Here is a 21758-nt window from a genome sequence, read left to right as displayed (position 1 = left end):
TTTTATTAAAGGAGTATGAAGCACGGACTGCGGCGGCTGCAGGAGTGGTTTCTCTGAGTCCAGTCAGTGTGTGAGCCAGAATGTGGCGTGGCATTGGTTGCTAGGAAAGTCCACAAGTGCGAGCGGGAACGGTTCCCGCCTGTTGCCCCATAGAAGTAAGTTACTGTGCTTAATTCTTCTAACTGTAATACTTAAGTTCACTGTGCTTTTAAAAGCCCGGTCATGATCTGGAGCTGCCGGCGGCCGTGTCCAGTCACGCAGTCTGCCTCAGTAGTTGTGTGCACACTAACTCGTTTTAGGCCGTGACCATGCCTAAGAGCCACTGATTGTGGTGCCACTGAGCTTGCAGGTCGCGAGCAGCGTGGTGGACTCCGGGCGTTAGGCGACCATTCAGCTGCCAATGATTTTTAGCAGTGTGAAATAAAAGTCTTTTGGAAATAATACAGCTTATGATATTTATGGGTTTCCCGTTGCTTGATTTTACTTGAGATTAAGTGTAACTCATAGGCGTTGAAATGTCACTCATAATTGCTCTAAAATTATGAAAATGTCACACATAGCAATCTGAAACCTTGGCAGCTATGCAGTACTGTTTTCATGTCTGCGCATGTGATGTAATAGTGCTTGTTTTCAAAAGGCCATTCAATGACTGAATGTGCGCTATGTGTGAGCAGCCATAATTATTGTTACAGGTCCCCTTCTATAGTATTTTTGGAACATTTATGTACAGATTTAGCAATATTTATTTTTTTCTTCATTTTGTCATTAAGTATCCTAATTTTTGTTGTGTTTTGTAGAGAAATAATGCGAGTATCATCTGCTTACACATTTATGCATCACTTGAATATTCCTGCGAATTCCATGTACATATCCTGGCGAGGCAGGCACCGTGCTTCATCCTTCTGAAACTGAAAATATTTTTACGCCTGGTTTTGTTATAAAATACATGAATGGAGGTGATTCATGTTTTGCTGTGCGCTGCTTGACTGCTACTTTTATTGTATTTTAATGTGGAAAACGAAATTCCTCTCATATGATATATAAACATTAAAGTAGGTTAGGCTCTCTCTTGACACCCAGTCTCCTACCCGAGGCTAACAGAAATGCCACTTAATATATATTTTTTTGCCACCACTAACACACCACTATAAGATAGATGCACATATATCTCTGCTTCCAGTGGACCGATTTGACCAACACATACACATACATAGTAACATATCTGCGCAGAGCATCATGTGCTAGTTATTACCATTGTTGAGTGGGAGGAGAGTCCATGACTCCTTAGAGCAGTGGTTCCCAAACTTCTTCAACCCTTGGCTCCCTTGACCTATTGGCCTTTGGCCGCAGCTCCATATGATGTAACTATATTTTTATTCAGGTAGGTAGGGGGGTGGGAGGGGTGTAAGCCCTAACCACGGCTCACTACCTTAGGATCTCTTGGATATCAGAACAAGAATCTAAGGTTCACATAAGCGCAGAAATCTGCATGTGAAGCATGGGTAGACTACTCTCTCCCTGGCACAGATAAAAATGTCTGGTCACTCAACCGATTTACAAAAGCTAGGCACACTGCCACCACCTCTCTGTGTAACTTAAACAGAACATGCAAAGTTGTTCTACGCCGGCAATGAGGGCGATCATTGTGCACCCCTCAAAATCACAACATTGGTTCTGAACCTTGCATTACCATAAACACTTTAGGTACACCCTAGATTAGCAGGATACCAGAGCTAAACAATTTTCGTTTCACATGCAGCCGGGCACACACAGTAGGGGTACACATGTCTTTGCTATGCGGGTAACATGCCCATGCCAACAACCACCATGTTACTAACTTCAAGCCACTGGGCACCCAGTTGACAGGTGTTGGAGGTCTCAGTGTGTTTAGAGAAGGACAGTGCCAAAGTGTGGCACCGAAAATGTGATGTAAGACACAAGGCACTGAAATCTAAGACTACCCTTCAATATCATGGAGAATAATAAAAATTAGAAGAGACACGGGGGGAAATGTAAGGTTTAAAATTGTGGCGATGGTAAACAGTGCTAAGCACGAAGGCATGTGCTGGCCTCAACTGGAATATGATGGACTGAGACTAGTAAAGTAAGGCTGGTGTGTGGGGAAAGGCTGGGGCAGTAGTTTTTATTTATTTATGTACTTTTCTATACCTCAAACATGGCCAAAATATTATGTTATTTACACAAACAATTGAAAAGTTACAAGATCAAATAAACCAATCACTCTTAACCCCAGAAAGATATGTATGACTTAATTGGTGACATAAAGTAAGAATTTGGTTATAGACATGAAATAATATAATATATAAACATATAAGTACCTGGATGGAAAGATCTGGTATTACAAACATTTTTGTGAGGAAAGGAACTAAAATCTTACCTTGTCCAGATGTGCATAAAAGGGGTGAACATCGGTCAGAGCGTCCCTCCAGCATAGCACACTTTAAGTGTAATCACAAGTCGAGGGAGGCTCTGTGCCCTCAGACATCGAGATGTGGTTGGCTCAGGGTTATTCACCTTTAAAATGGTGCCTCTGGGATGTTCACATGTGAGAGGTGTCTTTATCTTGCATCCTCGCAAGCAGACCGCGCCATAGTGTAGTTATAAATTCAAGCTACCAGGCGTGGTTTTAAGTTTAACACTTAGACACTTCCCATTAAATATATTTTCTGTCTAAGTCGTTAATTTTAATTTTTCACCACAGCACTGCACCACACACCCAGAGCACTACCCTTTGAGTAACAGTCTGGCTAGAGTTTCTATTCCACATCCATATCCGCACCATCATTCGATGGTTTGGGCGGCTGGTTGGATGCATTAACAAACATCCCATATGATGAAACTCCGCCAGAAGGGTGGTCTGATGGGAATATCTCAGCCAGCTGTAACTTCTTCACTATTTACATAGTCCTGTTTTCTCAGTTTCTATTACAGCAACACATAGAAGACCGATCATTTCCATATGTGTTTGGCTCTGGAGCACTCACACTTCTGGAGGTGCATCTCGGGTCTTCCTCTCACATCTAGGGTAGCTCTGAGGTGCACTCATCTAGCCGGTGGGTCACACTTCGGGGTGGCTCTTCTGTGCTCGGCCACGCTTTGCAGTTTTCTTTGCTACTGCCCCTCGCTCGTACAGCCTGCGCAGGGGCACTTAGGGCATGGACAGTTATGTGCAGTTATGTGCAGTTAATCCTAAATCCTGCAAAGATCCAAGGCTGATGGACATCCACCAATCAGCACCAGACAGTTTTAAAATCCAAGCCCTGCGCGGAAACCAGCCAATCCGAGCCCCTTCTTGCCACTTCGTGCAAAGAAAGCAGAGGTCCTGCCCGAGTGTGTGGTATCAGACAGAGAGAAGAGAAATATCTGGTTTAATTTAATTTAAATATTTGTAAAGCACGTGTGGGTTACTGGGGTATTGTTTTTCTGGCGCTAGGAGACTTTCATAAATTGAGATAGGAGTCATTTAAAATAAATATAACACATACGTTTTCATTGCTCTATTGAAACCTTCATCCATCCGAGTGGTGCACATTAGTGGGAGGGCGTACACTGTGTATTTAGAAGTGAAAAGGAATACAGAAAAAACTGGAGGGAGAGGGAACACGCAGTGTTGTGTGTGCAGAGGGAAGATGCGGTCAATTACTCGTACATCTTTAAAAACATATTTCATAATTAATATTTGCAATCCACCCCGATTGTGAAGGTAACAAGTGCATTATAGGCGAGAATGTTTTGACGGAGCAGCCCTGTCAGGAGTTAGGTAAAGGTATTTCACCTCATTACAACTTGAAGGAACAGGGGGTTGGGGAGGTTTCAGTCACTATGTATGCAGTGTGCTGTCAGTAATGCATTTAATTTTGACCCTGGTTAGCAAAATATTACGCACTCATTTGTCTGTTCCTCATGTAGCCCTATAGCAATCCCGTTTGGGTGGATGTATCCTGACACCAATCAACGGGAAAATCAGCAAGGGGAAATAAAAAGCAGTCCAGTGAAAGCAGAGGCTCTTTATTGCACTGTGAATCATGTTGTGCGCTGGGCCAAATTTTGATTCAGACGCCGACAGGTGGGGATGACACTGTCAAATGGGTTACTCTGTGCTGCAAATAGTTAAGTGACAAACTTCGTGAATTAAATCTTATACTTTTCCCACATGACCAAGACATGTGCGGTGCCCCTGGCAAGTTCTAATGGGCACCGGGGCGCCGCGGGGCACACTTTGGGGACAACTGCCTTAGTGGTAAAGCCCCCATCGCATCTTCAAATATAGTTTATTTACAAAAGTTGAAGCTATTGCCATTATAAATTACAATGACTTTTATTTAAGAATTATTTAAAAAATTAAAAGCCATTGTTATTTGTAATATCAATACATCTAAGTCACGTAAATACAACACATATTGCATTACAAATGCTGTAGGTGTCACATTTGAAAAAGTTAAAACTATTGGCATTGTAAATGACAACGCTATTAATTTAGCTATTTTCAAAACCAACACATAAATAAAAAAAATTGTAATTTACAATACCAATAGCTCAAACTTTCCTAATGCGAGACCTATTGCATTGCAAATGCTTGTTTAATCTGCTGCTGCTCAAGTGCTTTTTGAGGAAACGCAGCAGATGGTGTGTTAATTGTTAGGGGGCAGGTCGTGGTGTCATGAAGGCAGGCCTGAACTCAGAAACAAAGCTGTGTTTTGCTTCATTGCCAGGTCACTATGCTGGCCTTCTTTCTCCCTTTTCCATGTTTTTGTTCCGATGGTGGAACACCTGCCTCAATTGTTTTCTAGGGGGATCTGACCCATCTTTCCTAGTTATTTTTGTGAAGGGAACCCCATATCCCCGGCTTCACTTCACTTCAGAGCAGTAGCAGCTGGTAGGGAACGAGAGTGGAGACACGGGAGGGGTCGCGGGGGTGGGTACAAAATAAAAAAATTAAACACTTGGCTCCTTGAAGCGTCTTGAGTCATCTGCCGTCCCTCCTCAGTCGTCCCTCGTCCACTTTCTGCTGGAACCAAGAAGCACACAGCCTCCCTCCCTAAGCCAATCACAATGCTTCAATGCAGCGTTGTGGTTGGTCTGAGCGCTGTGGCTCGGCGCTCAGATGGAGAATGGCTGGGCATGTTTTCCACCAGGCTGTGTAATGCAGCATGGTGGGGAATATGCAAAGTCCGCATGAATGTTTGGCTGGCTGGAGAGGCAGCAGTCACTCCTCCTTCCGGACGTCATGGGACTCCCTGCCCCGCCCAACCTGGCATATACAGAAAATAAAATGATGATAACAAATAACTTCTGTTATTATCATTTAATTTTTTTACACTGCTCCGAGAGCAGTGGGGCAACTCTCAGCCACCTTAGCAGAGGAGCCGCCACTGCTTCAGTGTTTTTTTGTTTTTTTGTTTTGCAGGATGGGGCATTGAAAAGTCTGCATACCTACACTAACAATGCAATTGTATTTCAAGGATCTTGTTTTATCCACCAGAAAAGATTACTCTTATGCCACAACAGTGTACATTTTTCATTTATAATGTTATTTTCGATCACTAGGATCATAAAAAGTACATTCTTCAAAAATAAATATTACATATTCATAAAAATCCCCAATCGGATACAAGTAAAAATACAATATTATAAGATCATCGTTATAAAATCATAAACGATCAGGGATTTAAGAAACTCAAAGTGGCAGTAAACAAGATAATGAGTTTCTTGGCAATTTGTTGCACAATTCCTGTTCTAGGTTAACAACAGAGCACAATGCAAAGACATATTCCCCAACATTAAAAACCATAGTATACAAACCATCTGTTTTCCCAAGGATGCTAAAACCAAATAATAACTTCATTATAATTCCATAACAAGGAACAAGTTAAAACAGGAATAGCTCAGAAATACACATCGCAACAGTTTTAATCTAGTATATTTAGGGCTATATGAGAGCATCCCACCCCTCTTATCGCTCTGGGATTAATGTTGTGTCAGAACACATGAACACAGTTCAGGTACTCAATGTGCCATCAGCATTAAACTTCACTCTCTAGACGCTTGGTGCCACTTAACCATAGTGCCATTTGATATTTAGCCATGCCGAATGAGAGCACTCTACTTGTGTCAGTTCTCAATATTCTAAGAGTGTCTAGATACCCCTGGTGCCGAAATTCGTGCAGAGGGACATATCCACTTAACCTGAAAGTTATGATAACAAAGACAAAAAAAATATGTTCCAAGGATTCTGTACCCCCATGGCATACTGGACACTGATCATCAACCTCACCCTTTTCGTACCATGTGGAGCTAATTGCTTTAATTGGTAAGGTGCCATACCTAAATTGGAGATATAAATTGTATGATAGGGCTGGTACAATTTCATTGATTGTCACCTCATGGCATGCACATGGTTTTACATCAATAAAAGCTAATATTGGTATTCCTTTGCTCTGTGTCACTACTTTAATGGGTACAAACTCCCAGTAGTATCCTTTTATGCGGTCTTGTGGGATCAAGTTAATCAACTCTGGAGAGGACCAACAGTTATCATCTCCAGTTTCTGTAGAAGTGCCTTTACGGTGCAAAAACAGGGAATCTTCATTACGCTTTGTGGAGCCATAAACACTCTTGTGCCTTTCCGATACGGTTTACGGGCTGGAGTGGTCGCCAGCCAGAGCCAGAAAATTAGTAGTCTGTATTCTATTTTACGTGAGATCCTTCACTGTGCTAAGTCTAGGTATAGTGGCATGAGTGGGATACTTTAGGGAAGGTTTATTATAGACCTCATAAACATATGCTCCATAGTATCGAGACTATTAGTGTTTGAACTTCCCCACACTTCGGCCCCATACAATACAGATGCCATTGCCGTTGCATTATAAATTTCAAGTGCTGGAGCAACTGCGCTTGATGAAGTCCTCCAGAGGATCTTGACTATTTTTTGTAGTCTGCTGGATTAGTGACGTGAACCTTCTCTAACCGAGGAGCCCAACTCAACTTGGATGTGAGTCTGATCTCTAACTAATCAAAAGCAGCTACCCAATCTAAAGGTGTTTCACCTACTAGCATAATTATACGCTTGGTGTTGGTGCTATTAAGCTCCAGGCCCCTCTCATCACAATAAAATGTAGGTGGTCGAGCAAGCTCCAGAGCCTCTGCAGTGTCTTAGAGATCCGCAGGGTATCGTCTGCGAAGAGGAGGGCTCCCCCCCAAGTTTGGGCACAGTCCACATGTCCCTGATCAAGAACTATATGTCCCCATTAATATAAAGGGAGAACAGAGGAGTTCTACCATGTGTAACTCTAAGGCCAAAGTTAAACGGTGCTAACATCTGGACTGCTTTAGGGGTCCATCTCACACTCGACAAGTCTAATTGTGGCATGCACCACTGATTGTCTCAATTCACTGTCAGGTCATAAGGGGTATGTTGTGCTTACATTTACAGCAGCTAAGCCAGTTTGCGTGTGTGTATGTATGGAACCTTAGAATGCTTGATGAAAGTGTGGAATGTTGGTATGCCTGGTGGACTGGAAGAGTGACTGTTGGTGTGAGTGGGCTGAGCTGTGAAGATGCAGCTCCTGGTGGGGCTATGAACTAGCTATTTTCAGTTGCGCTTCATTTTGAAATTCAAATGTGGCTCGAGCACCTCACCTTGCTAATTGTGCCTCGCGGAGTTCATTCAGCCTTCCATGACGTCTTCTGCTCATCTCGATCTACAAGGCTGTCAAAGAACGTTTGGAAGCAAGAGCGTGCAGGGAACCACCCGACGTGCGTATCCTTTGCGTCTCCTTTGCGTAACGCCATTTTCGAATTGGTGGTTTCAAGCTTTCAAGTTGCATGTTACGGATCACGATGTGCCTTTCTCTTGTGATTTGCCGACTCGTTTATTGTTAGTGCTCGAGGTTACATGACATGAGAGGCAAAAAAGATCTAATGGACGTCGTGTCAAGGTCCGAAAATTTTGAGGAGATTGTTAACTGTAAGGTGAGAGGCTGCCTCACATGTTCGTGTGCTCAGTAACTTCCGGGCATCTTCATTCAGTATAACATTTGCGATTAAAGGAGAAAGGAATAATATTTATGGCTTAAGTGGGAAAAAACTAGAATTTCTTTTAAAACATGAACAACTTTACGATGCACTAAACAAGGTCATTCTGCCATCTACAGGATTAAGTTGGTATTCAACTTGTAGTTCTTCCTTGAATGTTCACTTCTAATGTTTCCTGGAGCTATTACTTGTTTAAATAAGGCTGTATTCTCTGTGATAATTTATACAATAATTTAAGTAAATGTGAAATATTTATAATATGTGCAGCAATTCAGTAAGACTGTAGTATTTATAGTGGTTTATACAGCATTTCAGTAAGACTGTAGTATTTATAGTGATTCATGCAGCAATTCAGTAAGACTGTAGTAGTGATTTATACAGCATTTCAGTAAGACTGTAGTATTTATAGTGATTCATGCTGCCATTTAGTAAGACTGTGGTTTTAATAGTGATTTATGCAACACTTATTTTTGGTTTTTCACACTTCAATTGTGTTACGTGGTACAAATTTTTTGTGAGTTGCCTATGTTCCTCTTTGAGACCATCTTGGTATTGCTGGTGCATTAAGTTTATATGGTTGTTTTTTTCTGATGTAGAGTGGTTGTATTTAGGAGCTGGTCTCTATACTCTCAAATTAGTCTGCAGTGTGGGTTGTGCGCACATCCTTTTCACTGTTTTCACCCTACGTACCTATGTACACTTTGCGTCTACATTACTTTTTACTCACCTGAACCTGTTTTATTGTGATATGCCTACTCTACACTTGATTTTTTCACTTGTTCTAGAGCATTTTCTTGGTGTGTGGTGCGTTTTGTTTATATCTCCATACATTATTTTATTATTACTCCTGAGCATGTTATTTATTAAATGTTACCATCTTCATATTTTTATGATGTTCCCTAGGGAAGGGGTGGTGTGTCTAGCTACATCTTCCTGTTACCATCTTTTCACCTATATCATGTTGCTCGTCTGTACTTAGTTTTCCTTTCTTTATCTTTGGCTTTCTTCTCTTTCCTTCGCAATTCGTTGTAACTATTTGTTTATATGTTCTCTTTGTTTCCTTAAGGAAAGAGGATATGTTGTGCTTACATTTACAGCAGCTCAGCCAGTTTGCGTGGGTGTATGTTTGGAACCTTAGAATGCTTGATGACGGTGTGGAATGTTGGTATGCCAGGTGGACTGGAAGAGTGACTGTTGGTGTGAGTGGGCTGAGCTGTGAAGATGCAGCTCATGGTGGGGCCTTGAACTAGCGTGAATTGATCCTGAACCAACCATAATTCTGCTTGTAACCAACATCTATGATCCTGTAACTTATAAATAAACTTCTACTTGGATTTACCTTGTGACTACAATTATACTTTATTACAGGGTACCTATTAAAAGTTCTAATGTGGTGTTTCAATCCAGCCACCAGAAGGGTACCATTCCCTGTGTGCTCAGATAGAGATTGCTCTAATACATGTAAGATCAAATTCTTTGCAGTACTTACTCCTACTGTATTGTAAATATTAAAAAATGTAAGTACAGCCCTCATGGGAGCACCAGCCCGGCTCCCAAAACTTCACGGGAATTGTTCTGATTTTACACTGTAGGTCTGTTTTAACCCAAGGTCCTAGCCACCCTCAAGGGACTACCCCTTCCACTTTGTACTGCATTAGCACTATAAGAAGTGAACCCACTCCGATGGAAGTGGGTCAGACACCATGTTTCTTGGAAGAGGCAGATGTCATGGGGATCTACGAATTGGCCCCATTCCACCTCGGGCATCAGTTTAGCGATCCCTGTTACATTCCACCACAACATTTTCAGTGATGGGCACTGGATTGAGTCAAAGGATCTTTAGTGCTCATCTCACCACCTGGGTTATTGTTCTCAGGCACACCCTCCACACTATTCGCAAAGGACAGCCCAGGAAATTAAACAATTTTTTTTAGTTGGTGGGATCCCTCCCAACTTTAGGATGAAGATTGGATAACATCAGCGGGGTCACAAGCCTGGTTATACCAGCCGTCATCACATGGTCTCTCTACCATTACACAACGGTTGTGGGCTTCAGAACATAGTCAAGGAAGAACCCTAGGGGTCCCACTGTCTGTATCCTTCGCTGGCTGAAGGGCACCACCTAAGTCCAGACAAACATCAACAGTCAGGGCATAGTATTTGATCAAGATATGGGTACAAGCTTGGAAGATAATTCACAAATCTATTGTCATAAGACCATCAACTAAGTTCCAGTGAGAGAAGCAAACCTTCACTGCCGCGTATTGTTCTTCTGGGTTGGATAGCCTTTCTACACCCACAATACCACTCCTGCTAATGGAATATCAGTGAAGAACCTCTGGAAATCAGTGTGTAACTTTGTTAGTAAGGGATTCCTTATCTTCCCTGGCTCCCGCAGTCAACTTGTGAATCTGGGTAACGTAGATTGATGCCTGATGGCACACTACCTGCCTCGGAATATTAAATCCATTATGCACCATCCCTCTAGGCTGTACCGCATGGGAGCTCACCGGTGGGGGTGGGGCTTCACACAAACCCAAGGCTCTTAATCTCCAATTTGCCCCTTCACAGGGCTCTCTCATTGGGGGTCCCATCCTGGAAAAAACAGAGTGATATCTCCCACACCCGGAGCTGTTGCTTAGACAGAGGTAGGGGATAGAGGGGATATTGGGAAATAGGGAAGCAATTTCCAATGGGGGCAGGTGTGTTGGGATAGTGTGAAGCGGAAAGTGGGGCTCCCCATTACTGTTGTGTGATTCCCCACCCTTTCACCTCCCTCCATTGTGATACAGTTTGCAAGGTTGGAGGTTTGCTTCCCATGTCCCCTTCCTTCAAAACACTTCAAGGCCTTCTTCAAAGCCACATCCTTGTACCTCAGATCCCCAATTATACCCATCAAGCTATAGAAAGTATAGTAATAATCCAAACTGGAGATGCTAGTCCCCTCATTTTCAGACCCCTCATTTAGAATAATGTCGGGCCGAGGATCGAGAAGCTTCTTCGTTACATATAGCCAGATGTCTCTCTAACCCCTGTGGGGGAGGGCTGAATTTTCCCTCCTCCCCAGACAGCGTTCCAACACACGCCTGGGCTTTACTAAACATTTGGGTTATGTGCTTGGTGTACACCACTGTAATGGGATTGGTAGCATTACTGCTAGTAGAGGGGTACGGATTAATGGTATCGCCACATACTGACAGGAGGTCATCAATCCTGTCTATTACGCATTTACCAGCTGCCAAGGTTAAGGTCTTCTTTTTTGCTTTATCGGATACAGAGACCCCTTCCACTGCCTTCCTTTTGCCCATTAGAAGCATGACGAGTGGAGGCAAATACTTGCATACAAAGAGTAATATGGTGGTTAATATACAACAATTATATCAAACATATCCACCCCTGACTTATATAGCAGCCTATGCGTACACTGGACTTTCCTCATTTCCTGGACTGGGCCAGCACAAACCGGTCTCACGAGGAACCACTCCCTCCCCACTCCGGAGTAAACAAAAATTAGATGAGGGGGCTGGAGGTTGGCAATAAAGTTCTGCCCAGTGTCACATGTTAATGGCTCCTGCAGGGAACAGATTCACCCGAGCTTCTAGAAACAGCCCCACACAGTCTCTCTTGCAAGAGCTTGAACAAATGTGGGAGGGAAAGGACTGATGGAGACTCCAATATAGGAAAGTACCTTGATTAAGAGCAAGTAATGACCACAGCACAGAGCAAAAGTTGAAGTCTCAAATGAAAAATCAAGGGGGTGGCCCAACTCTGCCTCTTCCTGGTGCTGACAGGTGCAGAACGGGACCCCCTTTTGGGCTGGGGGGAGAGGCAGCTCTTTTAACGCAATGTCTGGAGCCTCCCGCTGTCAGCGTCTGGGTCAATGAGGTGCTGCAGATGGACCTTGGGACAGAGAGCCCCACCAGGGCACTATGGTCAATGGTACAGGCCAGAAGAAAGATGCGTCCAGTGCAGTGGGTCGGAGAGGCAGTGCTTTTAGTGTGATTTCAGGCGCCTTCCACCAATGAGTCCCACCAGGACGCTATGGTTAAAGGTACTGGTGCTGTGGACCTGGAGCAAGGATAATGCTTACATAGTCTTAGTGTTTTTGAAGGGGACAGTGTTATTTCTGGAAACATATTACCTGTAGAGGACCGACGGATGACTGTCATTGCATCTAGTTCCCTCTTGATTAGCAGCAAACATTCCTGTGGCGTTATCACTCAATTCAGCATAGGAGTATTTGAAGTTTCCAAGTCCTTATGTAATAGTTTTACTGGATTTTAAAACTGCAGTTTCCGCTTTCAAAACTACAGCTATTTAAACTGAAGTCATGACCCTCAAGACACAACAGTGCAAACATTGCAGCAAAGGTCAAGAGACTTAAGGGCATGGAATAGTTCTTCTGCATACCATTCTGTGCCACTATGTTTATATTTGCTGTTTATGTTGGAAAAATTATATGTATCAAGTTTCCAGTCAAAGGCCTTCATGCTGCATTCTGTACCACCATAGTCATTTTTTTAGTGCTTGGAAACCCTTAATAAGGTTTTGAGTATTGTACATGTAACTGTTGGATTAGATTGGACGGACTTACTTTGCTGATGAATGCACCAATAGAAATTCACACAGAAAAGTCCACAAAACAAAAAATATATCCTTCTCTATATATAAAACATTCAAAGCAAGATTATCCCACGGCAAAGCAGTTTAATTTTGAAATGTGGAAAGGCAAATACTTATGATATCCAGCTTTTCATTGTAAAATGTTTAAAAGTTCAATGCTTTCAGAAGATCAAAACATACGTTTTATGTTACTTCATGAAAAGAAATATAATCTCAGCTCTGGACTGTGGTGGCTATTGCAACATTCGTTATAAAAAGTATTCAGTTTTTCTATTGTCGAACTTCTACTATTGCAATGAGTATTTGGTTGGAATATGGAAGAGTTGCATATATGCTAAAGGGTCGTTGAACTTAGCCCTTTCTGCAGGGTCATCACCAAACGTTTTGTCTTCACCCACCTGATTCAGCCTGCCTTTATTGGCTTTTAGGACTCTGCGCACATTACCATTACTAATGAATGCTAAAGTGCTTGTGCTGTCTTTAAACATGGTAGAATTGGCTTATACCCTAATGTCATATTTAATTTACTTGTAAGTCCCTAGTAGTATGGCACTACCTGGTCCCATGGCTTGTAAATGAAAGGATACGAGTGGACCTGCATCATCAATTGGGCCACCCAATTAAGTTGCCCTTCAAAACATGTCTCAGGCCTGCCATTACATCCTGTGGGGGATATTTACAAGAAAGTCCGGAAACACGGTGTTACCCCAAATTAGGCAACACCTCCCTCCAATATTTTCAAAACTCAGGGATGCTCCGTATTTACAAAAATACGGCGCACCCCTTTGTTTTCCCCTACCGCTCAAAAAGCTACCTAGCTCCAGTGCGGGCACCCTAGTGCCATGTTGCAAGGGTCTTTGCGCTGCCGGGGTGATTGTTTATGTGCAGGAGGTTTTAGTTCCTACACATAAACAATCAATAATGCGGATGTACTCTTTCTATGTGTGCTGCAGAATGCAGCACACACAGAGCAAATTACTTTCTACTTGTATCGCCATTCTAAGACCAGGTATTACCTGGCCTTAGATTTTGGCATTGCGCCAGCCTTGTAAATCTCGGGCAGCATCAAAAACAATGGGTGTTGCAGTGGAACGCCCTCACCAACACCCATTGCCCACCCCTTTGCCGCAGCAGACTGCAGAGGTAAGGGGCATATTTACAAGATGGCTTAAAGCCACGTTCAATGACTTAGCGCCACCTTGTTTAAATTGTGCAATATCCCGAAGCTTAAAAAAAAAGGTGACATTCTGGTGGTGTTAGGGGCTTGTAAAAAAGCCCCTGTGTGTGCAGTTTCGAAACTGCTATTTGCCAGGCCTAAAACTTCCTTTTTAATACACACATGTCACTCCTAAGGTATAGCCTGAACAGCCTATAGGGTAGGGTGCATTGTGTTTAAAAAGTTTGACCTATATTTTTAAGTTTAATATGTCCTGCTAGAGAAAAACTCACAAATTCGTCTTTCACTATTATGAGGCCTACCTCACACATAGGATCACATTATGTTATGTTAAAAAATTTTATATAGCGCGACTAACACCTGAAGGTTTCTTGGCGCTTGTGCTGAGGGAGCAGAGAAAAAGTGAGGGACAAGGCTAATTGTAGGCCTCAGTAAACAAAAAGGTTTTGAGGAGGATCTGAACCTAGTATAAGGGGAGGACAGCCTTAGAGGGAGGGGAAGGGCGTTCCAGAAAGAAGGAGCTAGAAATGAAAACCTAAGGCCACCGTGTTTCTTCCTCTTAAATCTCGGGACTGATAGCAAAGCCAACTGAGACGAGCGAAGGTTGAGTGAGGGGGCATATGGGTGAAGGAGAGAAGAAATGAAAGAGGGGCCTCCGCCTGCAAGGGATTTGAAAATTATGCAGCCTAATTTAAACTTGCAGCGCGCGGTGACCGGAAGCCTGTGAAGACTTTTTAGAAGAGGGCGAACATGTTGATGTCTGGGTTGGCGGAAGATGAGGCGGGCGGCCTGATTTTGAATCAGCTGGAGTCTCTTGGCTTGGTAGTCAGGGATGCCTACGTAAAGCGCGTTTGCGTAGTCGAGTCTTGAAATGACTAGCGCTAACAGGGCCAGGGTGAGGGCCTCGGTGGTGAGGAGGCGCGAGATTTTACGAATCTTCCTGAGCTGAAAGTGGCTGGAAGACACTACCGCGCTGATCTGGGGTTTCATAGAAAGATCGCTACTTATGATAACCCCAAGCTTTTAGCTGAATTCACTGGGCAAGGGGGACTGCCCAGACTTGCCGGCCAGAAAGAGGGTTGCCAAGGATTAGAGGGCCCCCGACAAGAACCAGCTCAGTCTTGTCGGGGTTGAGCTTAAGGTGGTTTGAGCTCATCCAGTTTTTAATGAAACAGAGGGTAGTTTAAAAAGTGGAGATTGATTCATCCGAGGGGTCGATGGTAAAGACCAGTTGAATGTCATCCGCGTAGTTAAACGCGGTGACATTCAACCTACGGAGAGGGCGGATCAGGGGAGCCAGGTATAAATTAAAAAGGAGTGGGGACAAGGAGGAACCCTGCGGGACACCGCAAGTTAGCCCGACCTGGTCTGCTGAGAATTGGGACAGTCTGACTGCTTGTTGGCGGTTAGACAGGAAAGAGTGGGTCCAGTCGAGAGCGGTGCCCTGGATGCCGGCCTCTCTGACACGGTCGACAAGGATACCATGGTCGACCGTGTCAAAGGCGGCCGACAAATCCAGAAGCATGTTAGCTTTTTACATTTGATAACTTTTGTTTGGGAGTAGATAGGAATGTCAAGTTTTGTGTCTGAAGAATTGTAGTTTAAACACTTCTTAAAAAGTATATTTGAGTTTTAGGTCCCAATTCTAGAAAAATCTTTTTTAGAAAGTTACCATTTTCTTAGCCTAACCATTTGGTGTCTTCAGCCTGTTCACATAATTGGGCATAGGCCAATTTTGCCTTGTGTAAAGGAGAGAGCACACGTACTTTAGATCTGGGTAGCAGTGTTTAGCAGTGTTCAAAGTGCACAGAGTCCTAAAAGCCAGCAACAATGGGTTAAAAAAACAGAAGGGGTGAAGCCAAAACGTTTGGGGGGTGACCCTGTGGAGAGGACCAGGTCCAATAGATCCTTAAGTTATCACCCTACTAAACATATGATCTCCTCATGTTCTCTTGCTTTTTATTTTAAACCAAAACAAAAATTAATTTGTATAGCTAAATGTGCATTCCCAGTTGTGTGTTTTCTAAGCTGTCCCTTTGAAATCCAGTGTTAAATTTCAATGGTGAACACTTCTTGCTAGAACTGTAAAGTCTCATAGTTTCCTAATATTTAAAATATTGTCAATGTTAGATTTGATTTGCAGATGTTACTTTGACTAGCTCAGGCCAATGTTGATGAAACAAGCAATTCCTTGTGCGGTTCATGTTTTAGACCACTTGAATTAACATTTCCTGGCAGCTGATCGTCAGTAGATGATGGCCAAGCATTTGCTTTTGTTCATGCAATAAGGGGATTCCAAGGGAGTTCACTGTTGGAATTCCTGCATTCTGCTCTCCTGCTTAGTTATGCATTTTGTGTGGTTTTTTATTGGGTATAGTCTCCTTAATGCCTTCCTTTTGCATATGTCTGGTTCCTCCTATTTGAGAAGTTTATGCTAGGGACAGTGTTCTATGTGTTTTTTCTAATGAAAATGAATAGATACTGTACCTCGTCTTTAGTTGATCACTGGTGAGTTTTGGCTCAACATATTGTTATGGATACTCCAATTTCCAATTTGAACTTACTTTTCTAAACTTTGCATTGGCTACAGGGATGCTGCAACTGACTCTGTAACCTTTTCTAGAGACTTGCACTAATGCTCTGCTGATGTTGGGTGACACAAGCTTTCTGCTGATGTGGCAGACATAGACTCCTATTTATTTTAGCATCTTTGATGGGTTAACCATGGTGTACTGATTTAGGAGTGATGTTAGCAGAGCAGCCTACATGCAATTCAGAAATAAATTACAATTCACCTCATGTCTATAAATGGGTGTGTGAGACTGGGTAAACAGTAGCTGAAGAGGTAGCCCCTAGCTGCAACAGACATGTCATTTGTGATCCTGGGTTTCAGTTAGTACATGAGCGCATTCTTGTAGCATTGGTTTACTTGAGGCTTAAATAATTGGAACAGAAACACCTGATAACAAGAAAAGTCTAGTAATGAGAAAGTTGTGTTCCAGAGAAATGGAGCCAATTGGTCTGTCAGTCAATCACTCAATCAACTCATATTTGTAGAGCACGACAAAACACCTGTGAGGGTATTCAGGTGTTGGGTTCTTGTCGGGATCATTCGAAGAGCTAGGTCTTGAGTCCTTTTTCTGAATTCAGGAGAGAGGATGATGTTCGGGAGAACAGGGGGAGGTTCTAATACTTGCCGGTGAGTTAGGAGAAAAAGCCCCCTTCGCTGTTGCTTCGTCGGAGGCAGAGTGTGTGAGCCAAAGGCTAATGAGGTGGAGCGCAGGTGTCTGGAGGGTTGGTGGAAGTTCAGGCTCTGGCTGATGTATGCATCCTTGGTCGTGGAGGGCCTTGTAGGCATGCGCCAACTTGAATTGTCATCTTTTCTGAAAGGAGAGCCATTGGAGGTTCATGAGAATGGGGGGTTATTTGGGTCTGTTTGGGGAGGCCAGGGATGAGTCCGGCTCATGAATTATGTATTGGCTAGATGTAATATAGCACTGGTTCACAAACAGCTTCTTTGAGCTGAGTTGGCAGTTGCTGATTGCACTACATGGGTGGTCCTTTCATGGAAAGATTAGTACTCTTTTGGCATCAATACATAGATCCTTGAATTGCAGACTCCTGTCAGAGATGTGAACAGTTGCCATTCAGGTGATCTTTTATAAATTATTACCATGATAATCCTAATATCCAAATGCTGCATGAACTCTTTTCCTGAACTTTGTGTGTTGGGGGGGGGGGGAGGACTAGGGGGGGGACTACCAGTGCCTTTCCCATGGGGGAATTTCAATGTTTTCAGTTTGTGTGGGGCTGAAGTTCAATTTCTTTTTGTTGATGCAACTCTCCTACGCTGGACCAGTAGACTTGCAATTTTTGGTATTTATTATTTCCACATCATACATGCAGTACTATGTCTATATGACATCACAGTTGCATGTAATGTAGTAGCAATTAAATCATACCTTATTTTTGTATGGATCTGCTGTGCTATAAAAGCATTGGTGCACATACCACAATAAAATATTACAAAACACATTAAGTAGCTCATTGAATGTTATAATGCAGATAGTTCAAATGGTGAGATTGTAGCAGAGAACAGCAAGTAAGTTTAGTGAAATGCACATTAATTCAAATTAAAGCAGCACAGATGGTTTATCAAATATTTTTTAATAAGAGATGAGGTTCTAGTAGTAGTGGAAGAGATCTTGCGAAACTGCAAGCAACACCCATGAAGAATTTCTTCTTTGCAAAAGGTTTTCAACTTCAGGGCTTCTTGCTGAAGAGTGTACTTTCACCGTAGTCCTTTCAGTCCACCAGAGATGGTTAAAGGTCTTGCAAGGTATACCCAAAAGCAAGGTCTTTTATGTCCGGCATCAGACCTTAATTCTTATTTTAACCTGGACTGCAAGCCAGAGTAGTTATATCAGCAATGTTCAAATATTACATTTTTCATTTCTAGACTATGAGCGGGTCTTTAGTAGGAAATATGGTCTTATAATGTGCAGGTTGGCTAGAATGCTGATGTGAGAGGAAGTGTCTATGGTGAAGATCAGTGATTGTACAGAGGAGTAGAGAGTTGGAGGGGAATCATCAAATGTAAATTTTGTTCAAGAGTGCTGTATTGAATTTTTGTTTCACTCTTAGGAGTGATCACGATGATTATTATTTTTTAGGGAGGAAGGGTATTTAATGGGAAAGTGAAGTATTGGGAATCTTCTACAGGATAATCCCGAGACAGGAGCTAAGCTTAATAAAGTCATTGATGGATGATGTCTTTACATATAATTGTCTGTCATCGGCATATTGGTGTAATGCATCTCAAAAATCAATTGGTGTTTGGTTTTAGTTGACAATGTCATAAAAACCTTTTGCTAAAATTTAGTTTTAGGGGACTAATTGGTTCCAAAGAGAAAGATATGTGGTAAACCACAGAAGCCCATTATGGATTCAAACAGTTTATGATTATCAGCAGTGTTTAATCTTTATGCTTCTTCATTCAAAACTAGAATGCAGGGTTCCTTGTCAACCATTATGTGGTATATGTCATGGAGACCCTTTAAAGTAGTTCACTTTGTCCTGAGCACAGCTCTAGATTCTGATTGGTATTCAACAAATGGAAGATTTTTGGAAATGTATTTGGTTAGTAGCGTGGTAGTGATCTGGCCTGCTATTATGGAAATTACATAGAGAGCACTGATCACAAAATGTTAGTATTATTCAAAAAGTTGGATGTTCAGTTTGATGATCTGCACTGCAATTGTGCATTGAAGTAATTTGTGAATGCAAACTTCTTTATCTTATTTGATGTAATGTGTATAATTGTACCAGATACTGCAATAGGTAAACTCAAATACCTGAATTGTTTCTAATGCGGGTGTTTTGACTAGTCAAAATGATACATTTTGACTTAGTTTCCACCTGTCTTGTGAGATGGCTAACATGTGCATTGTATCGCTAATTTATAAGATTAATTAGTTACTTTGAACCATTGGTGATTCTTCGCATATGATATAAGAAAGGCAGTATTAAGGATTCACAGCAGTCCATACAAACAGTCTGTTTGACTGACAACGAAAGTTTATCATTTGATTGCCATGCGATGTGTGAAATATTTCGTTCGCTCCATGCAGTTTATTTGTAATACTACATAAACATGCTTCTCTGACCTTATACAATGAGAACACTTACCTTTGTACATTGATGCAGTTCCTTTTTACAAATTAAATCAATGTAAAACTAATGTGCTATGATAAATATGAAAAGAGGAATTTGTTTTGTTCAATGAACATGTCAAAAGGTAACTCATGTTGTATAAGGAAGATCAACTTGTTTTGATACTTTTTCTATATTTTTGCTCTTTTCCCATCTTTTAATTTCTGTTATTTTAAAAACTGCACTCTAGATGCCTTTGCAGCTTCTCCTGGTGAAACCCCTGCAGCACCCGAAGGGGCAGCAGCACCAGCTACCCCCGTCCCTGTTGCAGCAGCTCTTGATGCATGTTCAGGAAATGGTGGGTTTTACGTTGGGAAGTTTTGTTTTATTCTCTTTGTTGTAGTCTTCGGTAGACACCTTTAAATTGATGATCACAGTTGTGGGTACTTGTACGATGTCTACCATTTTTGTAATCCTCATTTTGTTCACTTGACGTTGATTAGCTAACAAATATAAGGGTGACTAATTCTCAGTAAGGCTTTAATATGGCAGGACTCAATTTCTGTTTTTCTTTCACATTCGTTTTGTCCATTTAAAACTCATTATTGAGGAGTTTAGAGATAGGAGTGAGGTGTATAAATTACTGAGAAAATATTTGTGCATAATTGAAAAAGTGGCATAATTCTATTATTATCTTAACATTTTAGATTGTCTTATCCAGGGACATGTGATGAATGTTAGATTTCGGAAGTACGTTTGTATTGTGAACTTGTAAAACATACTTTGGCCATAGTTGTGAATGGTCTTACTAATTTCCTGCTTACTGATCCTGTATGTTCTTTACTTTCCTTTCTACAAGACCCTTTTGCCCCATCTGAAGGTAGTGCAGAGACTGCTTCTGAGCTGGACCTTTTTGCTATGAAGCCAACTGAGACCAGTGTTCCTGTAGTTACCCCTACAACTAGCACAGCCTCTCCGGCTCTTGCAACTACTCCTTCTCCTCCTCCTCCTCCTCTTCCTGCTGCAGCCACCACTGCTACTACTGCTACTGCCACTACCACAACCGCCACCACATCTGCCTCCACCACCACTTCCACCACCACTGCTCCTGTTCTAGATATATTTGGTGGTAAATTATTTTGCATAACTTCCATTTAGGTGATTTTAAATCTGGCTGGTCAAATTATCGTACAGTCTTCTTTAATTGCATGTGCATGTCTGTTGTGAAATGCTTGAAGTGACAATGGCCGGCAGGTACATTTTCTAACCTCAGTATAGGTGGTGAGGCGTTCTGCAAATAACAAACACATTATTGATCTTATTATAGATTTATTTGACTCTGTATCAGAAGTATCTACAGTTCCCAAGTCTGCCGCTGCACCTCCTATTGATCTACTTGATTCAGGTAACAAATAACACCTTGTCATGTTTTGATAGCTTGGCTTGTTTTTGCTGCTTTGTCTTGCAAAGATTGAAACATTATTTGCCAATGACTTGGCTTTTTTTTTAAAGATGCTTTTTCATCTGCTTCACATGGGGTTTCTCCTTTACCTGAGAGTTCTCTCACTGCTGATCTGCTGTCTGGTGAGTGCTCACTCTACATAGTCACATTAGTGTGATTCAAATAATATGTTGGTTGTAGCATTAAAGAACTTCACATTTCAATAGTGTGAGCAGCAGATTAAAAACACACCAACCTTTAATTTGTAGCTTTAATTCATACCAGAAAAACTTATTATCAGTGTTTGAAACTTAAGAGACACATTACACATTGCATAAACTCGCCGTAGTGAATTCTATATTTGGGTACTTATCTTCCACTGCAATTTACTAATCCTGTCATCAAAAATTCTTCCATATACGAATATCTAGGCTTCTGTCTGCACTGCATTGATTGAAAAGAGGAGTGATGAATCACAATCACTGATCTCATTATTAATGAATGCTGACTTGCTTTTAGTTGCTCTTAGTTTTTAATTTGTTGGTTGCAGCATTGTGATATGCAGTTATGTTTCATAATCAAACTGCAAATCATTGTTGCATTGAAGCAAAATATTTATATTCACATTGATTTTCATCCCAAATTATGTTTATTCTAGTCGATGCATTTGCAGCCCCATCTCCTGTGCCCACTGCTTCTCCTGCAAAAGTGGAGTCTTCAGCTGTGATAGATTTATTTGGTGGTGGGTATGATTCTTTCATTGCCGTATACAACGGTTATATCACTTATAACCAGTAACATAACAAATGT

At 41.9% G+C, this 21758-nt stretch overlaps 1 protein-coding gene across 11 annotated transcripts in view; it reads left to right on the top strand.

The window, feature by feature from the left end:
• Nucleotides 1–21758, top strand: part of SNAP91 (synaptosome associated protein 91) — a 742345-nt gene that overhangs the window by 539593 nt on the left and 180994 nt on the right. For 5 of the 11 annotated variants that reach the window (XM_086926565.1, XM_086926561.1, XM_086926562.1 and 2 more), the window contains 5 exons: nt 19758–19865; nt 20367–20636; nt 20835–20912; nt 21020–21091; nt 21607–21690. In XM_086926565.1, the coding sequence (XP_086782691.1) occupies nt 19758–19865; nt 20367–20636; nt 20835–20912; nt 21020–21091; nt 21607–21690 (612 nt within the window). The remainder of the gene's footprint in view (nt 1–19757; nt 19866–20366; nt 20637–20834; nt 20913–21019; nt 21092–21606; nt 21691–21758) is intronic. The other 6 variants (XM_086926569.1, XM_086926566.1, XM_086926568.1 and 3 more) reach the window with 4 other exon arrangements.

This window comes from Lissotriton vulgaris, chromosome 6, assembly GCF_964263255.1.
Source record: "Lissotriton vulgaris chromosome 6, aLisVul1.2, whole genome shotgun sequence".
In the NCBI taxonomy this organism is placed as follows: Eukaryota; Metazoa; Chordata; class Amphibia; order Caudata; family Salamandridae; genus Lissotriton; species Lissotriton vulgaris.
This window is presented reverse-complemented; position numbering and strand designations above follow the sequence as displayed.